At 34.7% G+C, this 23170-nt stretch overlaps 1 protein-coding gene across 7 annotated transcripts in view; it reads right to left on the bottom strand.

The window, feature by feature from the left end:
- Positions 1-23170, bottom strand: part of RBFOX1 (RNA binding protein, fox-1 homolog (C. elegans) 1) — a 271893-nt gene that overhangs the window by 25865 nt on the left and 222858 nt on the right. For 5 of the 7 annotated variants that reach the window (XM_009324718.1, XM_009324716.1, XM_009324721.1 and 2 more), the window contains 2 exons: positions 15686-15725; positions 7368-7432 (listed from right to left, as the gene is read on the bottom strand). In XM_009324718.1, coding sequence (XP_009322993.1) covers positions 7368-7432; positions 15686-15725 — 105 coding nt within the window. Of the gene's footprint in view, positions 1-7367; positions 7433-10912; positions 10956-15685; positions 15726-23170 lie in introns of all 7 variants that reach the window. The other 2 variants (XM_009324722.1, XM_009324720.1) reach the window with 2 other exon arrangements.

The following is a 23170-nucleotide window of genomic DNA, read 5'->3' as shown; positions in this document are numbered from 1 at the left end:
GTTTTGCCACAGGTGTATTAGAAACCTGACAAGCCCCAAGGTATGTGAAAAAAAACTTCTATTTAAATACCTAATCAAATGCTTTAGACTCCTTTGAGGTGGGAAACACTACAGTAAAAACATGCAAGAGAGTAAATTGTCTCTTTCTTGATTAATTTCATCTATATAGTTATTTTAAGTTTGTTCTTCTAATACTTCCTCACCTTGCCTAAAACACATTGCAAATTACATAGCTAATCCATATAGACTATATCCAATTCATTCCATATTTTATTAACAACATTTCATTCCATCATCTTCTCTCTGACTCTCTCACAATGCTCTTAATTCCTTCTTGCTTTTCAAGCACTCACAGTGGAAGCACTCAGGTTGACAATATTTATAGCATGTTCTAATCTGCTTCTTTGTGGTCTATCAAGTCAATGATCTGAAAACTAAAAAGTGTATAATTAGACACTGACACGTCCAAAGGAACTGTTATGGTCTATCATGTTACAGGCACTGACCCAATAGACTGTAACAGTTTTGGTCTGTTGGATTAGGAATCAATGTTTTAGTAACTCCCTAACTCCATATTTATCCAGTCTGCTGAATACAGCACACTTAATATTAAAGTCACACTTTCTTTCAATATCCTCTAAGAGTGAAGAAGCCTATAGGAACTATTAAAGAGATAATTCCTACTTTAAAAATGTTAATAAATCCTTTTTTCCCCCTCTTTTTTAGAGGAAAAGCATGCATGAAAATGCATCAAAGGAATATATTTATAATCACATTTACTTACTATGAACTTTTATTTTAAAGTAAGAAACTCCCAAGTTAAAACTCATGCTAGATAACCTGATGTAGGCTAGATGTATTAACCAAAAAGAAAGCAAGGATATTGAAGTTGATATGTAAATGTCAGAATAGGTGCACTGATTTTTTTTTTGGAAAATGATAAGCATTTAACAGCTCCCACTATGCTCAACAAGAAACTGGCAGCAAAAGTACTCAGCATCTTTAAACTTGGAGCACTTTAGGAAGCTAGGTATGGAAATCTAGGCTCTAGTGTACCTCTACCTTCTCTCTCAATTTTTTGTTCATGATTTCCAGCATGGATGCCAAACCAGATTTTACAATAGCCAAGCCTTTCCTTGTCTATGGGGATTCTTAAAATATCCCTTGATATTACAGGGAAGGAGAATGGAAATTTTAGGAAAGAGAAGTAGAAGCAGCATATGAAGAATACAAGCTCTGACATGATAAAAGTTTCACAGTCGGCATTTACCATCGTTCTGGGCCAGGAACCCTAAGCTTTTTCACTGCTGTATTACCTCAGATTTGAACTAGTGGAGTAGTTTTAATAGTTACACGGATATTACATGAACACTGATATTACACACAGGTGAATCAAGCCTTCAAAGTATAAAAAAACATGTTAATTCTACCAAATATTAGAGGAATGTATTAAAACATCGAAGTATATAAAGTAGCTTTCTAGACTTGGTAGGAGATTATATTTTTATGAAATGGAATTGTTTGCCATGTTTTCCTACATTAAAATGACTGTGTCTCCCCAAAAAGTGGTATATCTACAATATTTTAGAATGAACCATGTTTCAATCATTAGAAAGTACTCTATGCAATGCATTTTTATTTCAGGAAATACCATGCAAATTGCTCTACATGAAACTCTCTGTTCCTAGTATTTTAAACTCTGATTTTTTTTTCTACTACATTCTCTTTATTCGTAATCAGCCACTTTTACTTTCTAATTCCTTCACTAAAAGGTACTGTTATGGCTATACCATGAGTCATATACTCCAGTCATTCCCAAAACTGTGATCTGAGTGATGAATATGTATTATGAAATATTAACATGATGCCAGTGATCCTCTAGTTTGCCACACATCAGATACAGACATAAAGACATACAAGTCTAATAGGTAGATGCCCAAATCCATTACCTCTCTGTAATAGCAAAGTGAATGATTTTATTTTTATTTGCATTATTAGGGAATAAACAAGCTTTAGCTACCACACAGGATAACCAGAAAAAACTAGACCAATCGAACATCACCGCATCAAACCTAAGTGTTTGAAGAAGAAAAATGTTATATACATGCTATATTATTTCTCTTACAAAAGCTAAACACAACCTTTGTACCTGGTCAAGATGCTAACTGATCCTTTTCATTCTCAAAATTTGAGTAGCTCATGGATATGGGCTATATGATTCTTGCTTACGTATCATCTTGTCCCCCAAACTTCTCTATTTCTCAAGATTCAACTGGTATAGCAAAATTCAAAAAGGTTTGAAGGCTCCAGCTGGGAGTAGAAGAGTAAAGTTATTGCTATATTCTATTCTTTTTCCTCTTCCAACCCAATTACTTTAGAAATTAAAACTGTGTATAGAAGCTCTTTGTCCTAAATCTTAAAAAGTACGATCATGAAATGAATGAAGTACTACATTTTAAAATATTTATCCTTCTATAAATTTAGCTAATGGAAGATTAAATTCTGACTGAAGATGCTATTACATTTTTATATGCTTTCAAAACCTTAATTTTAAGTGTATATCACTAGTAAGATCCTCAATAAGAGAAAATTTGAATAAAATTATAGTGGTTTTCATTGTTTATTCATAAAATAGAAGATCTTAAAGTCTACAATATTAAAAAAAACCTCCATCTGCAGAAACTCACATTTTATATTTTGTGTATTTTTATTCTTCATTCTAATTTTTCATTCTTTAATGAGCATGTTTCCAATTAAATCAAATCTGTACCTATTCTATTTTAGGATAATCTGACCAAAAATATCAAATATTACTCTCTACTACTTGCCCAAAGAGAACTGGAAAATATATTAAATTATATCTCTGTAGTCACTAGTACTTTGACAAGACTGCATGCTCCACATAGGCACGTTAAGAATGTAAACTATTAGAATATCAGGATTTTACCGGGAGTAAGATTTCAGATCTGGAAGATACGCAACTTCCATATGACAAAATCTCCTGTCTCAAATTTCATACAAAATCCTATGTATGACCACAGAACACGTAACACAAATGGATAGTGAGAAAAAAAATATATTTTTTTTCCTACAAAGTGTTATGTGCAAAATATTTTGGAATATGCCTTATTTGCTTTTAAAAAAGATTAGTGAAAAAAAAGAGGTCAGCTTCCAGTGATGAGAGCTCTAATCCAGACAACAAAGAAGTCAATGGGAATCTTCTCATTGTTTGTAGTGAGATTTAAATTTGACACCGTATTAGAAAAAGGGAATTACACTCAGAGCAAAATACCTCTGTACATATGTGTGTGTGCGCACACGCGCGCAAGTGTGTGTGCATGTGCGTGCATGTGTGTTTGTGGGTGGGTGATGGATGGGGAGTGTGTGTATATATATGAATACACAATCATACATATATAAACACACATAATTATCATTGTTAAGTACATTAGGGTTAGCAAGCAGTACAAGTGACATGACTCTGCCTTTCAGACAAGGCTACTTTACTGTTACTGAGGGTTTGTTTTATTGTACTACCCGATACACTTCCATAAATATTGCTGACAAAGGTAATATTCAAGAAAGGAACATTTTTCTTACTCCGATCGAAGATGCAATAATCAAATCATAAAACACAAAACCAATAGCCAATCAATGTGAATAAGTCTGCCCATAGGCTTAATTCAAGCAAGCCATTCACTGCGCTATGTGATGGATCTGTCAAATCCAATACAGCATTACAGACATACTAGCAACATCAAGTGAACATGCAATGACAAAATGACAATACGCCTCACTGCCATGCTTTGACTTCTTCTACCTCATAAATATAAAACGTGATGACTTTGCTAGTTTCTCTTACTTCAGACTTGGACAGAAATCTAACAACTATATTTTTATTTATATTTTTTAAAATATTACTTGAAAGCTGAATAAAAGCTGTACAAACATTTTATTGGCATCTGATTTAGTGTCTTTTGCACATCCTTACAATTATTTTTTCCAAACACTCTCAGTTTAAAGAGTTTGGCAGGAAAAGCTCCAGAATGGTGAAGAACTTACATAGACCAGTAGGTCCCCTTTTATCAGTTATAGGAATTGGAAAATTTATCAGAAATATTTTAAGCATTGGAAAGTTAAACATTATTTTTTTGATCCACTTCTGCAAAGAGCGTCAAATCTCTAAGTGCAGTTTAATATGATGATAGATCACACAGTATAAAAATCCAATTCTAAATTTTGTTGAAGTTGTTTTCAGTGATTATATTGCTTAACAAATAAAACAAAATGTCCCTGTTTGTTTGTTTGTTTTGTTGTTTTTGTTTTACAAGTCTAAGAAATGACTGGAGAAATCTGCAAGGTCTACTTCCATTGTGAAACTGTTTTTAGGAGTACATGATTTGTCTTAACAAATACCTAGGGCTTTGCGTTGATTAGTTTCGTGAAATTTCCTTGCCACCTGATTCTCCCCTATATATCTGTTCTTTGCCTATTTCCAGCAATATTTCCACCTGTGACAAACAAGGATACCATTGCATTTGTTCATAATAGAGCCCTCTTACAGTGATCGTTATCCATCGACTTGATGTATGGATTCTGGAGTCCCAAATCTTTCTGTTAAACTTTATTTTTAATTTATCAAAATGTGTCTCTAATCTAAAGATTTCCTCTTTCCATCTCCTGACTTAAGAATATGTGGAACATTGCTATTCATCATATACATGAGCTGTGATCAAAAAAATAAAGCTTTTTTTATTTTTTTAAATTAATATGAAGTAGTATTTCCACGATATGTCACTGCTTCAATAGTACATACTCACTGGTCCTCACTTCATTTTTCTGGGCATTGTTTACACATAAACAGTAAATATATTTCATGTGTAATTAAATTAAATAGGGGCTCAAATCAACACTAAATAAGAGCAGTGTATAAGGAGATACGGAATCTTCAATATTGTCAGAGGACAGCAGATGATTATTACATTGAGAAGAAAAGATACAAGCAGTTGTACTGAACTATATTTCAGCATTTTCAATATTAATAATTCACAAAAGTTGCTAAATTAAATTCATTAAAAAATGAATGAAAAGTTAATTAAATTAAGCAAACTGTAGTTGTGAGTAATCAGAGGTATCCATGTTTGCACATAGTTTCCCATATGCAAAGAAATGTTTGAGCAGATTGTTATTTGTTTTGTTCTCTATGCTAGTTTTAGGATTCTCCCATGAAGAAATTCAGTTACAATATTTGTAATTAAGACACGAAACCATATTCATTTGGGGGAAGCAGATCGAAGATGAGGGTTAACCACATTTAAAAAGAGAAGCTAAATTAAAAAAAAATCCAAAAGATATAAAATTCATTTAAGACATCTAAAATTATGCAAGCAAAGACAGGTTATTACAATTCTAATTATACACAAAGTGTATCTGGAAATTAGACATTTTTTCAAAAAAATAATTAAGGGTTGTAACAACTGCATTACTACTGATGCCATCTCAAGCTTCCTTTACAGCATTTAAGAGCACTATCTTCTTAGACAAATCCTTTTTGTTTTTGTCAGCATAACTCTTAGTGATGTTGACTGTCTACCCATAGCAGAACATGTGACCAACTGATGTTTTCTCTTACAGCATTTGATTTGTTTTATGAGAAGGTACATTAATTCATAATTAAAGCATTTAAAAGTCATCTTGATATTGTTCAGTTTCTCTATGTAACATATAGGTTTTCAGAAATTCATTTATTCATAGGAATAAACACCCTATAAAATGATCCAGGGACACCTGAACGATATCTGGCGAAAAATGACTAACCACAGAAGGTTATTTATAATTTTGTCCTTTCGGTTTAGTAAGTTTTTAGAAGCAGGAATTGCTTTGCATTATAAGCTCACAGAAAAATACTAGAGCTGCGACATGCTAACACACCTTTGTGGAAATGAAATGAAACTACTGAGCAGCACTTCACCTCTGTAGGTTACCCTAAGTAGAAATAGTATGTCGCGAACAAAGTGCATACAGCACATATCTAGTTGATAGTACTGATCCAAAATTAATAGAAAGTAACTTGCTTACCTGTCTGACACAGCATGCCTCAGCCACACATGCAAATTATTTTACTCACATAACTTCAAAAAATATATCTTCATTACCCAGAATAAGCATTTGAAAGGCAAATATGCATGCATAGCATTGTAACATTCATACCATGGTACTTTGTTCTAAAAATACAGAATCCATGAACAGCACTTCAATCTAAGAAACAGTTCACTGAAATTTCTTAATCTGTTGGTTTCTTTAAGTAACAGAAACATTTAAAACAATGTCTAATTTAGCATCTAAAGAAATTTTTCAATACCTATTCAAGACTTAAGAAATTATCTCCATGATTCCAAGGGAAAATTTTCTTTTATCAGGAATTGAGAAGCGTGACCTTACTTCTCGTTGCTATTGTGAAGCAAAATATATGCGTGTATCTGTCTTTCACAATATACGTCCTCCCTTTACGACTGTAGACTCTTCAACTTTTGAAAAGTATTAAAGACAGATTTTGTTAAGGGTACAGCTGATGAAGAAAACATAGGATATTCTTTCTTTCTTTCTGTTACAAAATCATGTCCACACACTGCAAAGACTTAATTTTATGCAATTCAGCAATTTAGACATTGACTTCAAGGGGGTCCCAATTTTCAACTTGCAAGAAGACAAGTTAGTTTATGTGACGCTGCTTTTAGTTCATAGAAGTTAAGTCTTTGCATGTTTCTCTTATGCAGATTTTAATAATCTTTTATTCCTGGTATTATTTCCACCAAATGTGGTTTACATTTTGAGGATAAAAATACAGAGCAAAAGAAGAATAACTGAATTTTTTTCAGTATTTCAAAAAGTCAAATGCCTGGAAAGAAAGCAAATGGAAAAAATATTGTTTTGCCTTGGATAGTTCAAGCTTAGACACAGTTCATTCTCAATTTCCACTGACTAAAAGAATGTCAATGAGAATTGAGGGCACTCAATAGGTTCAGGTTCTAAATCAACTGAAATAATACTCCTAAGACGAATAATGATCTTTAGCAGCAGACCATCATGAAGCTGTACATATATTTATCTGCATTGTACAAGGGTCACAGACATTAACTGGATGATCTACAGCTTGGGAATGTGCACATCTCATGCCTGATTCTCAATTAAGGCCTAAAATCTCTCAATTTATGGCTATTCATGGATTATAATAAAACAGCCTGCTTCAGATATCACGATTATCTGCAGAGCAACAAGACAGTTATGAGACTTCAACAAGGCAAATTTATAGAATTATCTTCAACTTCCACTGGTCAAATATTCATTAGCAGTAAATGAGGTCTTACCTGTCACTGTAGGCAGCTGCAGTGGCAGTGGCAGGCTGGGCATACCGGTAGGCAGCATAACCACCCTGAAACACAAACTCACGCTCTAACTGGATTGCTACAGCACCTTAAATAACATTTTGCAAAATTTAGCAACAACTGAAAGAGTACTGTCATGCTGTAAGTTCAGTTAAGGGGTTAAATAGGAAATATTTCAGTGAATCGTTAAGCAAAATTCATCACCACAAACTTGTACTTGTTAAGATTTGTCCCAGAGATCAGGAGAAAGCAATGAACTGTATTCATCAACGTAAGTTTTTTTACAAGACAATACTGTATTCGTCCACAAGTTTTCAAGTAGCAATTGTTCTTATGAATGAGTTGTATGCACATTAATAAAGCGATGCTGAACTTAAAAGAAAAACTCAGCTAATAATCAATTCGTTTTTGTACAAAATATGATTTATCATGTCTGGTTGATTAAACCTATGAATTTGTGCACTCAATTAGCACTTAATGTTACATAGGTTTCCAATTTATACGTAAAATTATAATGAAGAAGCAAAATTCTCTTCTTCCATGAATTAACATTCAGTTGTATGTAACAGTAATTGCAGCTGTTCAATTAAGCAAACAGGACAAACAAACACACATTTGAAAGGAATTGTGTGCAGTGATGCATTGATTATCAAACTGTGAAAACAGCAGAGCTTCCTGTTCAATGGACCACGGTGTTATATCAACCATTTCAAAATGATCTCAGCATGCCAATTACCAAACAGAGGCCAGTCTCCACAGATAACACAAACACGATTTACATCCCAATTAGAATTCACCACCCCATAATCCTCTGGGACAGGGGACTTTTGTATTTCCTTTCCCGCCTTCCCCCCACCTTAACAAAGAGTTGAATAAGAAAGTATCAGATCACTCAGCTTTGAATAAAATTCACTTTTTTGCTAAAGTGTTTGCTTTAATGGATTGGTTTTTTTCAGGGTTTTTTTTTTTTTTTTTTTTGGAAGGCTGCATTCACACAAGATACTGTGCTGAAGCATGAAGAATAGGCTACGATGTGTCAACCTTTACTGTAACAGTAGTACATTTTTACTGCAGGAACTTTTGTGGGTTTTCTATTTTGATTCTACAAATAAAAATTCACTCTTTTCAGCAAAGCAATTTCAACTACTTCTACAAGCTATTTCCCCTTCTACTGCTTTGCTTGGTGGAATCGCTTTCATCCCTAACAGGTGTAAACCTTTTTTGGTTTGAAGATTTGAAGCAGGTTGGGTTTGGAAATCAATCATTCAGCTGCTAACACCACATCACCCTAAGAATAAACATATATTTTACATACACTGACAGCTCATTAGAAACTCCAGGCTTTGAATTGTCAACCTACTTGAGGAATATTCTTTCTGACTTTTTCAAGTGCTCACACAGAGAATAGTACATTTACCTCCCCACTCCTGGTCAGCTCCCTGTCAGCAGCAATTGTGTCACACAACCACCGGAATAAGGCAGGTGCTTTCATAATACTATATATGCTGTCTCTTTTGCAGCAAGCTGCTTCTCTGTGCAAGCACAGAAGCGTTGAGATGAAATACTTTCTCATTTCAAATCATTTGATTTTTATAAACCAATAGAAGGCTATTACTGTCAAAAATGTATAATAGGCACATATTGCTTGCAGCTATGTGCATACAGGCAATCAGATGTCAAATAATGTCACCAAGTGCAAACTGAGCCAGTAAACAGTGAGGCTGAGAGATGATAATGCAAGCTGCACACTTGGTCTGGCTTCTGCTACAAGGAGAAAGGTGAGAGATTATATGAATTTATCTGTTCTCCCCTCCTGGCTTTTGAGTGCTAAATATAGCACCTTTTTTTTTTCTTTTCTTTTTTTCCCTGAGTGCTGATATGAGGCGGTACAAACGGTAAAAGTATAAAAAAGATATTAAACTTGTTTTCATGATCCAGTCCTGAAAATGTGTGGCAGAATGCAAGTCATTCTGCAGTATGTTCGTCACATGTATGACTCCTTTGCTTGTCCTGCAGTCCATTTCTAAAACGCCTTATTTAAATATGAGAGCCACTTCATTTCGATCCAGCTATGCACATAATGACTCCCACCGCGGTACAGAATTGAGGATGGGCCACCATGAGAAGTATCAATGTTTCGATGTTCTTAGTCAGACAAAAATGGGACAGGCTGTTCACATACTGGCTGGTCTTAAATCTGCAGATGGTAGGCTCTGTGAGGATTGTTTTTCTTTCTTTTATTTAACTATCACTAAAAATTGGTCCGTCTGTGAAGATGGACCCTTTCTTGCTCACTAGATATGAGAGTTACGTTCCTTTTATGCTTACATTTTGATTTGCTTTCATCAAAGAATTGCTGCTGAACAATGAAGCTCAACTCTGAACTTTATTAAGATGCTGTGGCTTCAACAATCAGTATGAAATTTGTGAGACTCCTGGAAAGACTGAGTCTAAAGCAATAAAACCAAAAAGAGATCGAAGTTACTGAATTTGCCTGAGTTCTTTGGAGATCTAAAATGCAGGAGGCATTTGGTTATCAGGAAAATCATAACTCCCTACCAGCCCGTGTCATGATTTCATATTTTTAACATAAGCTATCATATAAATACACATAAAAAAATTCTTAAGAAAATTATTTTTATGGGGTTTGTGTTCTGCAGTTTTGGTGAGGTACTAAGTTTTCTTCTTGTTTTACTTCAATTGCTTCAGATGATTCACCATTACAACAACAAAATACTTGAAGGTACACTTTATATTGGGAATCAGGATGGGAATCTGGTTCAAACCTCTGAAGTCTAAACTTCTGTGACGAGTTCTAATCTACAATTTTTCTATAATTTTGAACTTGGCTGATATCTTAGAAGAAGAATACACTAGTAATATTCACTACATATACATCTCTTCAGTAATATATTCAATATTTATCTTCACGCCTTAGACTATATTGCAAAATAAAATATTTTAAACAAAATTATGTAATAATTACATAATAATAAATAACAATTTTCAGTTCCTATGTTTTAGAAATGTTTTAGGAATGCTTTTTCTTCCCCTCACTAAGTACATTCAAACAGAAAGTACCTGACTGTTATGCTTTAAATTATTATTTTGAGAATTCAGCTGAAATAATAAATTCAGCTAAAATAATTTAAAAATGCCTACTGCCTTATCTGTGCTCCCATATTTGCTACTTCCAAAAGAATGACAACACAATGTTACAGCAGCTTAAGCTGTCAAAAAATTAAGTATAGAGTCAATACACCCGCAGTCCAAATATAGAGATATATCTCACTGGTATAAAATACTGAACGGGACACTCACAACTGTAACTGTTGTATTTCATGGGATATGAAGAATATCTGTGATTTTGTGATAGAATCTGGAAAATAAAATGCAACTGGTAGCCTATTCTTATCATTTTTACACACAGAATCCATTTTCTCACATAATGATTTGAGTATTAGTATGATTTTACAAGAGTCTACATTCAGCGTAATGAGTTTTTTCCATCAGTCAGCATGTCATACCTGTGGTAACTTATTGCCATACACAGGCTCTTGCAATACTGCTCTATAAAGAAACAGAAATGTAATGATTTGAATGAGTAAGGAAAGAAGGGTGGAAAGAAGGATGGAAAGAAACATGTAAGGAAGGAATTTAGATAAATTCCCCAAAGCCACTCATTACAATTTTCCTTTCAATGTTTTATACATCTCTGTGGCTCAGGCAAATTGAAAAAGAGCAGTGCGATCTGTGGAAGATCAGTAGCAAATTGTTACAGAGACATCTTAATCAATTTTAGAAAGAAATCACAGAATTTTTAGATAAGATGATAAAATGGAAATGAACAGAAAATCAAATGCATCTGAATTTTTAAATAAAATGTGTATATCGGTAGTAAGAATAATTTCCACAAAAACGAGTTAAACGCACATCTATAGATTACAAAACCACATATAAACGTGTGCCTCTCCTCCTAAAATACCTAAATTACTTTTTATCTTGATCTCCGATGTACTGACAGTGTTTATCATAGATACAGATAAACTAAGTGACTCTCAATGACTTTTTTTTTTTTTTAGTTTTTCCTATTACTAACATATTTAATATTCTATGTGAATGTTGATAATTATTTTTCCCCAATTTTTACTTCCTATAGCTCCTTTCACTCAAGGATCTCAAAGTATTTTTTGAACATAAATTAATCAAGGTCCAAAGCCTTCTCTAGTATTGAGAATTACACTTGCCTTGTTAGCTAAAATTAGAGAAATAGGATTAAAAAATGGCATTAATTACACCCAGGCCTGTAGAATATAGAAAGCAGAAGTAGTCATTTCCTTTTCCTCCACTCATATGATATTGAGGTTTAAACAGTATTCGCTCTGGTCATGGAGTAAAACTTTGACTGGGAAATATAAAAAAAAAAATATCCACCACCTCTTTGTGCTGGCTCAACTTCTGGAACAGGCCTATGTGAAAGGTTCACAATATTTCTATACTGTGCTCCCAGAGGTATCTGTTGTCTCAGAGAAGCTCTTGGTAATATATGCAAACTGACACCACCTGTATTAATTCCAACCAAATACAATCACCAGGAGTGATCAAGCATTTTTTTGAATGTAGTGTTTATATCACAAATAAAGATCAGAGAGATGAAAAGACACCTCCCTCCATTTACAAAACACAAAAATCTTTGGTTCTTAAAAGGAGGACTTCAGTGCTAACTGCATATCCTTGCTTTTCACACTAGAACGTGCCTTTCAGGATGTCTGATTGCATCAGTGGACTTCTACATAGTATCAAGGGAACATTGCTTAGATAATTATATCTGCTTTTTCCTTGGGAAATAAATACATGCTCCACCCTCAATACCATCCTACCTTTGAGCTGAAGGAGATGGCAGTAGCTATTGATAATCTTGTTCCTTACCCCTGATCACAAAGTATGCCTTATTCTTGATCAGCAGGTCAGAAAAAAAATCTCAAACCTATGTACTTATACGTTGTCGTGGACTCTCACCAGTTGCAGTAGGACAGGTTCAGAATCCTGAGAACAGGTTAGAAAATCTTGCTGTGAACAATAAGTCTGACTAATGTGCATGGTTAAACCGTATTACCAAGGGACTTCTGAAGCTGGTGATGACAGAGTTTGGAAGTTACTCATATTTCTTAGCCTTCCCACATTTCAGATGTGGATTGAAGACTGACATGTTCTGAAAACATTCTTTATGACAATGGTAAAAAAAAATATAACAGATTTAAGATAAAGCAGAGCAGTAGTGTAGAGCTGTTATTATAACTGCTTATTTCTGCATCTGTTACTATTTTTGCTCCATTTTGTGGAGTATATTTTCTTATTTTCACAAGTGTCAATCTTCATCTAGGAACTTCTATATTTGCTGGCAGGCAACCTTAATTCTCTTTTAATGACTTTTTCTCTTAGTGAATCAATACTTAATTTTAAAAGGTCTTCCTTACTTCCTAATCTTCTCCTTTATTTTTCCTACTCAAAGGCACATTTAAAAAGGAATTCAATAGCTCAGCTATTTCAGAGGCATTATTACATTTCAAATAGAACTATATGAAATATAGGATATATTATATTACATCTAGAATCACGGCTGTTGATTTTTCATTTTAGACTGTACTTTCCACCTATTTTTGTATTCCTATTATCTTTATTTCTCTGGTTAGTATTAAGCAACTCTGGCTATTTGCTGTTCTTGGTTGACCCTGCAGTTTTCACCCAACCAGTATCTTTGTGTGTCTTCCCTCTTTCCTTTCCACAGAATCTAGCCGTCAAAGTCTATATTGATAGCTAGTTATGAAAAGATTGGCATGGTCCATATTACTGTTGGTACTCTATGTAATCATATCAGAATGAAACCCGCTTTGATATACTTGTTACGCGTATTTTTGGTCTGGCTTTTCAGTACTGTGTTCCATTTGTTTTGCTTTGTGTGGTATTTTTAAGGTTCCTTTCTCTCCAATCTACTATTAAAACCTGTATTATTTAAATTTTTTTTCTTCTTTTTTTCCACAAAGCATTTGTTCTTTCACAATGCTTCAGCTCTGCACTTCAAATGAAAAGCTGAGTAGAACTATGTCATAATCAATTGGGATTTAATAAATAACTTGGTCTGCTGCAGACTAATACACTAAGAACTAATACACTGTGAATTGTAAGGCTTCTTTTGATTTATGCCAGTTCTCTATCTCTCTCTCCCTCCCCTGCAAAATGTTTTATATGCAAGAAAGAACAAATGTGAAGAAAAATGAATTATAAAATAAGAAGCTTTGTACATTATAAAAAAAAACAAAACAAATTTCCAGAAGAGTGTTTTAATTCTGTCAACTGTTGTAAAGGTAAACATTCTGCTGCATTAAGAGAACTACGAAATGCAATCAGAAATACAAGGCTGCAACTGAGTGAAAACCAATGCACCAGTATAGTTATCCCATTTTCTAATGTACATGACTGTTCCAGACAACAAAAGTGAGGCTATACTAGAAATTAGTAATTTCTTCGGTATCTTCCTCATTGAAATCACCTTCCAAAATGGAAACAAAATGTTCAAGTCTGTGAGAGGGTGTGAGGCCACCTAAAAATAATATTGTCAATCACCAAAAGAGATATTTCTGTTTTTCAGCAGCAGTGGGATCCAAAACTACAAACTGTTACATTAACATTTAGTTCCCACCTATACTATCATATTAAGCAATCCTGAGAAAGATGTCTTGTTGCCTTTCAGATTTTCGGGTTGGTAAACTGAGCAAAATGGATGTCACATTCTTTTGACAGTTTGAAGAAATATGAAAATTGGAAGTCACACTTGAAGAAATTCCACACTGTACCATGTATCCTATATAGCTCAAAAATTCAGCAGCAATGTGTTTAGGTGAGATTAAAGCAGCATACTACACTTGAGTAAGCCTTTGGCAAATGGGCGATTCCCATGTGTTGTAAACAATGTGTTACTGATAACATCACTAAGTACATAATTACATAGGGAGAGAATTTTAACCCATGCTAATTTATTTTAAATATATTTTTAAACTACACAAATTAATTTTCAGATAAGGATCAGCCTCTTTCTACCCCATCAGAAAAACAAAACCTACTTCATCCATAAATTCAAATTGTTTTCCTTCTTTATATAAAACTTATTAAAAAAATATCTGTTCCCGTGGAAATAGTTCTAAAGGATTGCTGATAATGAATACAAGGAATGTTTTCTAGCACTACCTATTGAATTTTTAATATTCATACCAATTTCAACTCATCCATCTCTTTGTATCTCAACAGAGACAGTACAACAGAAGTACAAGTAGATTAGAGGGAGAGTTGTCTGGTGAAATAAAGATGATACCTGTACCTTAGGACCAGATTGCTTTATCAAAATAATAACAAATGTGAAAGATTACTGGACTATCAGTGACATAGTTTACATCTACACATTAAAAAAAAAAAAGCCTGTGAACATAGGGTATCAGAATTAATTATTTTAGAAGAGTGAAATTCAGCCTCAACCACCTGAAACCTCTTGTATACTCAGACAGAAGTAGCCTCTTTGTATACATTCAAGGTAAAAACTTCAGTATTGGCAAGAAACTTAAAAAACATTATTTAAAAGGAAACTGGTGACCAATGAGGTGAAGTAGGTAATGATGGATCCAGGGCTATAAATCCTTACTAACTAATATAACCACTTCTTACATCATGAGCAGTCTCTACCCACTTCATTTAAATTGAAATAACTGGATTTTAAAAGAGCAGATGAAGTCTACTCAGATTACAGACTATACATAGACATATTTTAAACTTACTATGTAATTAAGCCCTACTATCACCATGGCACTTACGTATACCCAATGTTGCCTTGATTTGGGAAATCTGTATCTCTCCATAAAGTATTTGCATACTTCAGGTATTAATAATATTCAGCTTGCCTTGATTTTTAAAAACGAGCTTTTAGGGATTTGCAGAAGAATGTTTCTGCTTTATTTTTATTTCTTCTTTGAACTCCGATTTTGGAGACACCCCTCCACACACGCACACACATTTTTCCACATCTTTTTGCATTCATTCAGCATTTGATTGAAGAGTTAATTCAGCTCCACTTAACAATGATAGATGTAATGAACAGAAAGGTCTTCCAATGTGAGAGATATTCTTCTCAATTCTTTCTGACAGGCACGGGATGGTAAATAGACAAAACGGAGTCAAGCTAGGCAGCAAACTTGTAAAAAGAATGACTCTGGTAATGTACGAGGACAGCATGCACATCAATGAATACTTACATAAATGTCTGCACCATAAAATCCATCCTGGTATACAACACTGCAAGGATGCACACACAAAGAAAAACATCCATATTAGTGCATTTCCACATGCAAATGCCACCAACCCCTGCACAGCTGAGGTTAGTCTTGTCACAAGAACGGGGGGAGGAAGGCAGCTCTTCACATTGATTAAGGAGGTTGGTAGTAATTATCAGAAGTGAAACTGCACTGAATACAACATCTTATAAAGTATGCCAAATGCTTAGTCAAAGAAAGGCAAAGCATGGCAGGATTGGAAAATACTTTTGATAACGTTTTGGTTGTGGGGTTTTTTTCTTCTTTTTTTTAAGCAACCACATATTGGCAGCATTTTTTCTATAACAGTTTTCAGTGGGCCAATCCTACAATCAGTTTTAATACATTAAGAAAATGCTACCTCTTAAACTACTACATTATTGTCCTGTAATTATGTCAACCCTCTGAAACAAAGTGGTAGTTGTCATTACTTAGATGGAAAACAAAACAAAGCATAAGTTTATACGGTGAGAGGAATGTGTGAAATAATTATAGTGGTGGTATTCTACCCATTGGGTCAAATCTCAATACCTCAATGTACACACAGATGAGAGTATTCATAGGTACCGAATCGTTTGCTTGGTACCCATTTCCGATAGTGACAACAGGTCTGTTAAGAATGTCATGGCGTTATTCTTATAAAAAAAAGTATTAACCTTCCTCACTTTATCATTTTACAACTTTGGCAAACATGCCCGTGGTTCTGAGCTGCCCTGCATTTTTGGTTGGATACATTACTACTTATCTGAAAAAATGTAGAATTGTTAATATTGCTGTTAACAGTTTACCCAGAGACTGCTGCATTTCAGCTAAGACAAATCGTCACTGTAAATAGTTCAAATTTTAGATTCTAAACCTTTCAGGATAAATGACATAGTATGACAAAGGTGGTTTAAATGATTACACTAAATAAAACTGGAACTATGCAACAGTGGCCTACCAATTACACACATTACTTAAGTCCTGCAATTTTACATTCATTTGGCAGTTCTGCAACTTAAAATGGGTATTTCCAGTATCAGAATCAACCCAAGCTGTTTTGAGAGCTAAATATGAGAGCACACAATAGATTTTTTGCAACAATATTTTCAATTTGGGAATACTATTATCTGGGAATAATAGTTATTACCATGTTTCCAGCCTAAGCTGTTTTGCAATTCCAACAAGAATTTTCATGTCAGAAATATAACTGATCTATTGAGGTCGATGACCAAAACCCACAGGGCTGAGCTGGTACGTGTCTAAGTCAGAATCACTTGAGAAAATCATAAATACGCATACATGCATATAAACCACATTGATAAAACCACACTGACGATAAAAGTTTGCTATGGAATAATAATGTGTGAAAACTCAGCTCCACTTAAATCACAGTGTCTGCCATTTGCTTCAGTAAGGTCAGACTTTTACTCATGTATTTTTCCATTTATTATGTCTGCAGAGCAAAATACGCCAAACCTTGTCTACACTGGTAGCATTCAGAGAGCTTGCTATTTACATTGTAGCGTACCTTCATTTTGATTTTGATATTCTGATTATTTTAAAATGTTACATGTTTTTCTTATACCTGTTTGCATGTAAGAAGTAAAACATTCCACGTGACTGTAAGGTAGAAGTACACGACCATGAACAACATGGAAGGAGTTTTATGAGATCATATACAAATGATACAAAGTTTTCTGAAGATGGAGGCCCCACAACCACAACCCCCAAGTTCCTCATATCCCTGCACCACGCATGCTGGGAGGAGGTGGAGGAGCTGGGAATGAAGGAGTGAAGTTGAGCCTGGGAAGAAGGGGCGGGGACGGGGGGGAAGGCGCTTTAGCTTCTTTGTTTCTAACTATACACCTGCATTTTAATAGGTAATAAATTAAATTAATTTTCAAGACAAGTCTGTTTTGGCCACGGTGGCAATTGGCAAGCAATCTCCCTGTCTTTACCTCAACCCAAGAGCTTTTCTGTCTTACTTTCTCCTCCTATACTCTTGAGAAGGGAGAATAAGAACGCAGCTGGGTGAGGCTCTGGCAGCCAGCCAAGGTCAACCCACCACAGTACATTAAAACATACTACTTTCAATTATTATTAAACACTGCTATTCGGAAAATAACGCTTTTGAGAGAATATGTGCAGAAAGGGGACCTTTTTTCTTCCTCCTCTTGGTGATCTGTGGGTATACAGTGAAGATGTCACAAGATGAATAGGAGCTGATACATTTTGAATTCCCAAGTGCAGCTGGTTGTAATCTTGGATAGGTTATTTCATTCACCTAGGCCTTCCTTTTACATAGCATGCTCAGTCATGTACAGACAGAAACCTATTTTGAATTCTAAATATGCAACTGCTTGATAAATATTATACCGAAGGAAGTACCCAACACTAAAATGAGACATGAATGCATGACTCTGTCATTAAACACAGTTAGTATTAAGATGAAGTGACAGAGTCAGGCAAATGAGTATAACATTCCCAAGCAGGACATGCTATCAGCTGATTTCATCTTATTTCCTCCATATGGTCTTGTAGGATGATAGTGATGTTAAATATAAAACTTTCTGCTTCTTTTGAAGTTTGAAGGAAAATAATTCTCTACATTTTCATAGATTTCATAGATTTTCAGAGGGTATTTTCTCTATTCACTGTCCTTGTCATTTGTTGACTCTTGTGACTGAATCTTACCAGTGGAGTCAAATGTATTTTCTAACAGCACCATTCATCAGAAGGACAACGTGTAAAACACCAAGAGTTCTTGCGCTTTTTTTTTCCTTCAGTATATAATTTTCCAAAGGGTAATTTGCTTGGCTTATTATCCCCTTTTCTTTCTCTTGAAGTTGTAGGCAGAAAACAGATGATAAGTCTCAAGCATGGGACGAGACTGAATGCATCACACAGGCACCCATCTCACCACAGCTCCTTTTACACTTTATATTCCAAAAATTCTCTTGGCAGACAGATAAATCTTAGTTCCTTGTAAACCAACACAGGGTCTGGAAATAGCCACATTATTGAAATCTGAATTACTTCACCCAGGAATGGATGATATGTTAATGCACTACCTGGAGGAATTAAAATAAGAACAACAAATTTGGGGGATTTATTCAGTTGTACTTTATGATTTTATAGTGCTAAGGAAAAGTCAGGGAAGAGAGAAATCTTGATTTAATAAGAAAATGTGCATCTAAATAACATCATATGTGGCAATCATTTCCTGAAATTATTTTTCTATAAATATGAAACTGTTTTCTCACCAACTATTATACATCTGCTTTGCATGGTTTTAACTGCTTTATTTTAGTCTCTGTGTCTTATAATCATTTTCTGTAACTATATTAAGACAAACTCTTTACTAGTTTAGATTCCACCTTTATAATATCCTGGGATACTACAGGACTACATCTGTCTTCATTATCATTTTTCTATCCTCATCTTTCAAAAGGATTGGGTTGAATAATCTTTCAATGACATAAGAAGACAGTTCTTGACTGCACAAACCTTAGTTCAATAACTTCATAGCAGCTGACTATATGTGGCCCCCAGCCATACACACAACCTGCACAAGTTAGCATAAATAACCTAAGGCAGATTAAGTGCATGGAGTGATTGATTCAGTGTAACAAACGGGCATTACAATCATGATTTCATTCATTGCAATAGAAATCATGTATAGTTTGCTCTTTCCCCTCCATCACAACTAAGAGAAAGCACTTGAGGAACAAAAGTTCTCTGTTCTCTGATTGCTGGTAGGGTCGCCCTCACTGTCCTACACATATCTTCCAGTTTTTGGTCTCGGAAATCACGGTATACCTTTTATATGAAACCTTTTATATGAAGCCTTCATGAAGCAAATAGTAGAAGAGATGTAATTACAACCTTATTTAAAATAAACCAAAGAAAAGACTGAGAATTAAACACCTTTCAACACTCTAATAACACAACTTTCACTGTTGTAAACATAGAACTGAAACTCTTGTATGAGGCTGTTTCAACTTTTTAGAATGTCCTCTAATTCCAGGTTCTTGTCTTTCCAGTTTCAACATTTTCTGCCATGAACAAGTTATATTATCTGCTTTGGAAAAGTAATTGAGGGCATTGCTGCAGAGAACAAAGCTGGAAGACATGTACTGGCAAAACACATTTTTTGTTCCAACAATTGCACATATATACAAAGCACAGAGTCCAAAGTAAGAGGAAGTTTCTATGAGCCCAAAGAAATGTATTGAAAAAAAACATAACCACCATAGCAGATGTAGTAGCTTATATTAATTATCCTTCTTTCTTAAATTCAGAATAAGGTGTTGGAAAATAAAGCTTCTTTTTCATTTTGAATCAGTTAGAATGTAGCACTTCAAAACAATTAGTTTAACAAAGGGGAACAGTTTCTGAATAGTCTCTGTTACTTCTCCTCCACCCTCCCCAACTTCACAATTAGGATTGAGGGTTTTTTTAAATTCTTCTTTTCAAAGAGAAAAAAGCATATTGCTATCCCCTGTTTTCCTAGGAAAGACACCAGAAGTGGAGATATGGACTGAAAGCTTCTAAATTCTCTGTTAGCTTAATCAAAACTGGAAGGAGTGGAGGGGAAATGTGAAGACAAATCATTATACACTGAACTTGTGAAGAACTTGAGGCAAATGATGCTGAAATAGAAGGGCTTCTCATTAGTTTTACTAATACCGCTATCTACTACTACTGTCTGCTATACTACCAGCTATACAGTGACGTGGGCTTTTCTTGACAGTGGTATGAAGATGGAGCATCACACTCATGACATTTTACTATTTGGTGAATGATTTTCAAGAATGCTGAGCTACTAGTTGCTGCAGAGTTCAAAAGCAATTACAGGTATCAAAATCAGATCACCTGCTTTCGGTAGTTTGCCAAAGAGAACAAAACCTGCTTCTTTCTCCTTTCTTTTGGCAACGTAAGTACTGCCAACTGCACCCAAAATCTGTCATAAGAGTACCTTTACTAGTAGCTTCTGCTTTATTAGGACATTTCTTACACCATTAGTAGGCATTTTGTCAATAAAATAGATAATCCTAGAAAGACACAGGTCAAACCAAGACGATGTTTTTTACACTGATGTCTTTTTTTTTTTTTTTATAATTTAAAAATTATTTTGTACAAAACACTATCTAGTACCCAGAGAGAAGCCTGCAAGAAAGGTCAAAGAAGCAGTAAGCTCAAATCCTCCCACATGGAAGCTGTCCCAAGAAAGAAGGTATGAAATAGCAACTGCTTTGCTCCTCAACCAAGTTACCAATCTTGCTGTGAAGTTCCCGGAGAGTCCCCTGGGATAAGCAGGCAATAGCTCCTAGCTCCACAGCTACATCCTCCCATACTGACAGGCTTAGATCTCCGTGCACCTCTCACACCGTACACAACACGACCATCTCTTGCTTCTCTTCCTCCTGCAGCATAGTGTTGAAGCTAAGCTCTCCATGCAATATAGATCTACAAACTCTTTAAATTTCAGTGTTCAGTTTTCTCACACAAATGAAGCTTTACTGCCTTCATTTCAGTTTCAGTAGGTTTTTATGGTACATAAATGAATTATACATATGAAGTTATGAGTAAGCCGCACATTGTAGTATTTCAAGGCATTCGAAATGATGCCACAGATGCTAAAAATGAAGTATTTTCCATGAGCTAATAAACAAGATACTATCTCAAGGATTGGTGAAATGCCTCACTCGCAAGAAAAGGATCCATTAATTATTTATGTAGTGCTACATATCTCATGAACACTGATTTAATTTTTAAATGACACATTTTAAAGCATGTGTGCTGTTCTTTGACTTATAAGAAAACAGTGGCCTTAAATATGGCTATATTCAACAATTTTCCTCAGGCCTAGCAAAGTGTGCCATATTTGCTGTTCGCAGTAACTGTGAGGCACAGCGGAAGAGAGCTTTCCATATGAATCGCACTAACTTGTTTTGCCCGATGACCACAAGATCATCTAGATTTCCTTACAGCCTGGGACGTGTTGCCATTTCTTAACTTTGTTGACAAACAGTTTCTAAGAAAAGGTCACAGTCCGTCTCAAACAGGACACCAGTGAACAAGAACAACCACAGATTCAAGGGAGTCTGAAAAGAAAGAAGGGCTTTGTGATAGAGCACGGAATCCTAAGACAGTGCTGCTGAGATAAACACTAGTAAGCAGCATGTCGGACTAGTCTAAGAAATACATGTTCTTAGCTTTACAGTCGGTTTCCAAATTTAAAGCAAAATGATTCAGTTTCAGTTCCAAAACTTTGTAATATAAACAAGTGTGAAGAAGATTATTTCAGATCAAGTATTATATTTTGTTTCAGTTATAAGCTTTCTAAGGTTAAGAAAATAAAAGAAAATGAAAAAGGTAATTTCAAACTTCAGCTTTATATTTTACACTTATATGTGGGCTCTTTTTTAAAAAGAAAAGTAATATTTTTCTAACTAAACATTGCTGGAGCTCTAATTTATAATTAGAGTTATATCTGTCATTAAACAAAATAAATGTCTTTTTTTTTTTTTTAATGATTGAAAATATTTTAGTATGAAACTGTTTGCTTGGCTCTAAGTCTGGGCTCCTTCCTTGAGTGAAAAATGAGAAATTGCTACTAAATGAATTGCAACATACCACTCAAAGCTTTTTCCATTTTTCTTATCAACAAATGATATTCCGAGTTGTTTGTTTCTTCTGTAAGTTGATTCATTCTCTGTGATCTCTTTATTATCTCTGTAATTTTCATTGACTCCTACTCCCATTGTGACTGAAAACCACATTCTTATAATTTATTCTCATTGATTAAGGATTTTCTCTAATGAAAATTCCTTTTTGCTTCTTTGATAGGTCAGGGTGGGCGAGCACAGAACAAAGCATTGCAAAGAAATTCCAAATTGTACTATTGTATCAGTGAAGTTACTAGCACAAGATCTAATACACTAGACCAAAGAAATTATTTCAGAATAAAGCTTTATTAATCCAACTGCGGATAAGCGCAACGGAGGTACGTATGTATTTCTGCACTGATCCATGAATTACAAAAGTGGGAAATTTATTTTGTGCATCGAAAAGCAGTGCCTTATTATAAAGCATAGGTGGATGGAGAAAATTAAACCTGACTAATATCTGAACTAAGACCTATCTAAATTAAGACAAAGCTTACTAATTGAAAACTTTTGCAGAGTCAAACTGTGTTAGAAAACATACTGACTGGCAAGGTGAGCCCTAGATTACTAAGGGTTCATCTCAGACAGCTGGAAGTCATCAGAACAATGAGAAAATGTGACTTCTTACTGATGTAATACATGGCTGCCTCTGAAGTCAGCTTCAAAGACAGGTCGTGAAAGTAGTAGGTGAGATCTGTCCAACCTAACTGTCAAACCATCCTGCAGAAGAATGTAAGAGTGTTGAACTGACCTCTTGGAATCCAGTTCTGAAACA

Source organism: Pygoscelis adeliae, unplaced genomic scaffold, assembly GCF_000699105.1.
Source record: "Pygoscelis adeliae isolate BGI_AS28 unplaced genomic scaffold, ASM69910v1 Scaffold85, whole genome shotgun sequence".
NCBI lineage: Eukaryota > Metazoa > Chordata > Aves > Sphenisciformes > Spheniscidae > Pygoscelis > Pygoscelis adeliae.
Note: the sequence above shows the minus strand (reverse complement) of the source record. Positions and strands in the feature narration are given on the sequence as shown.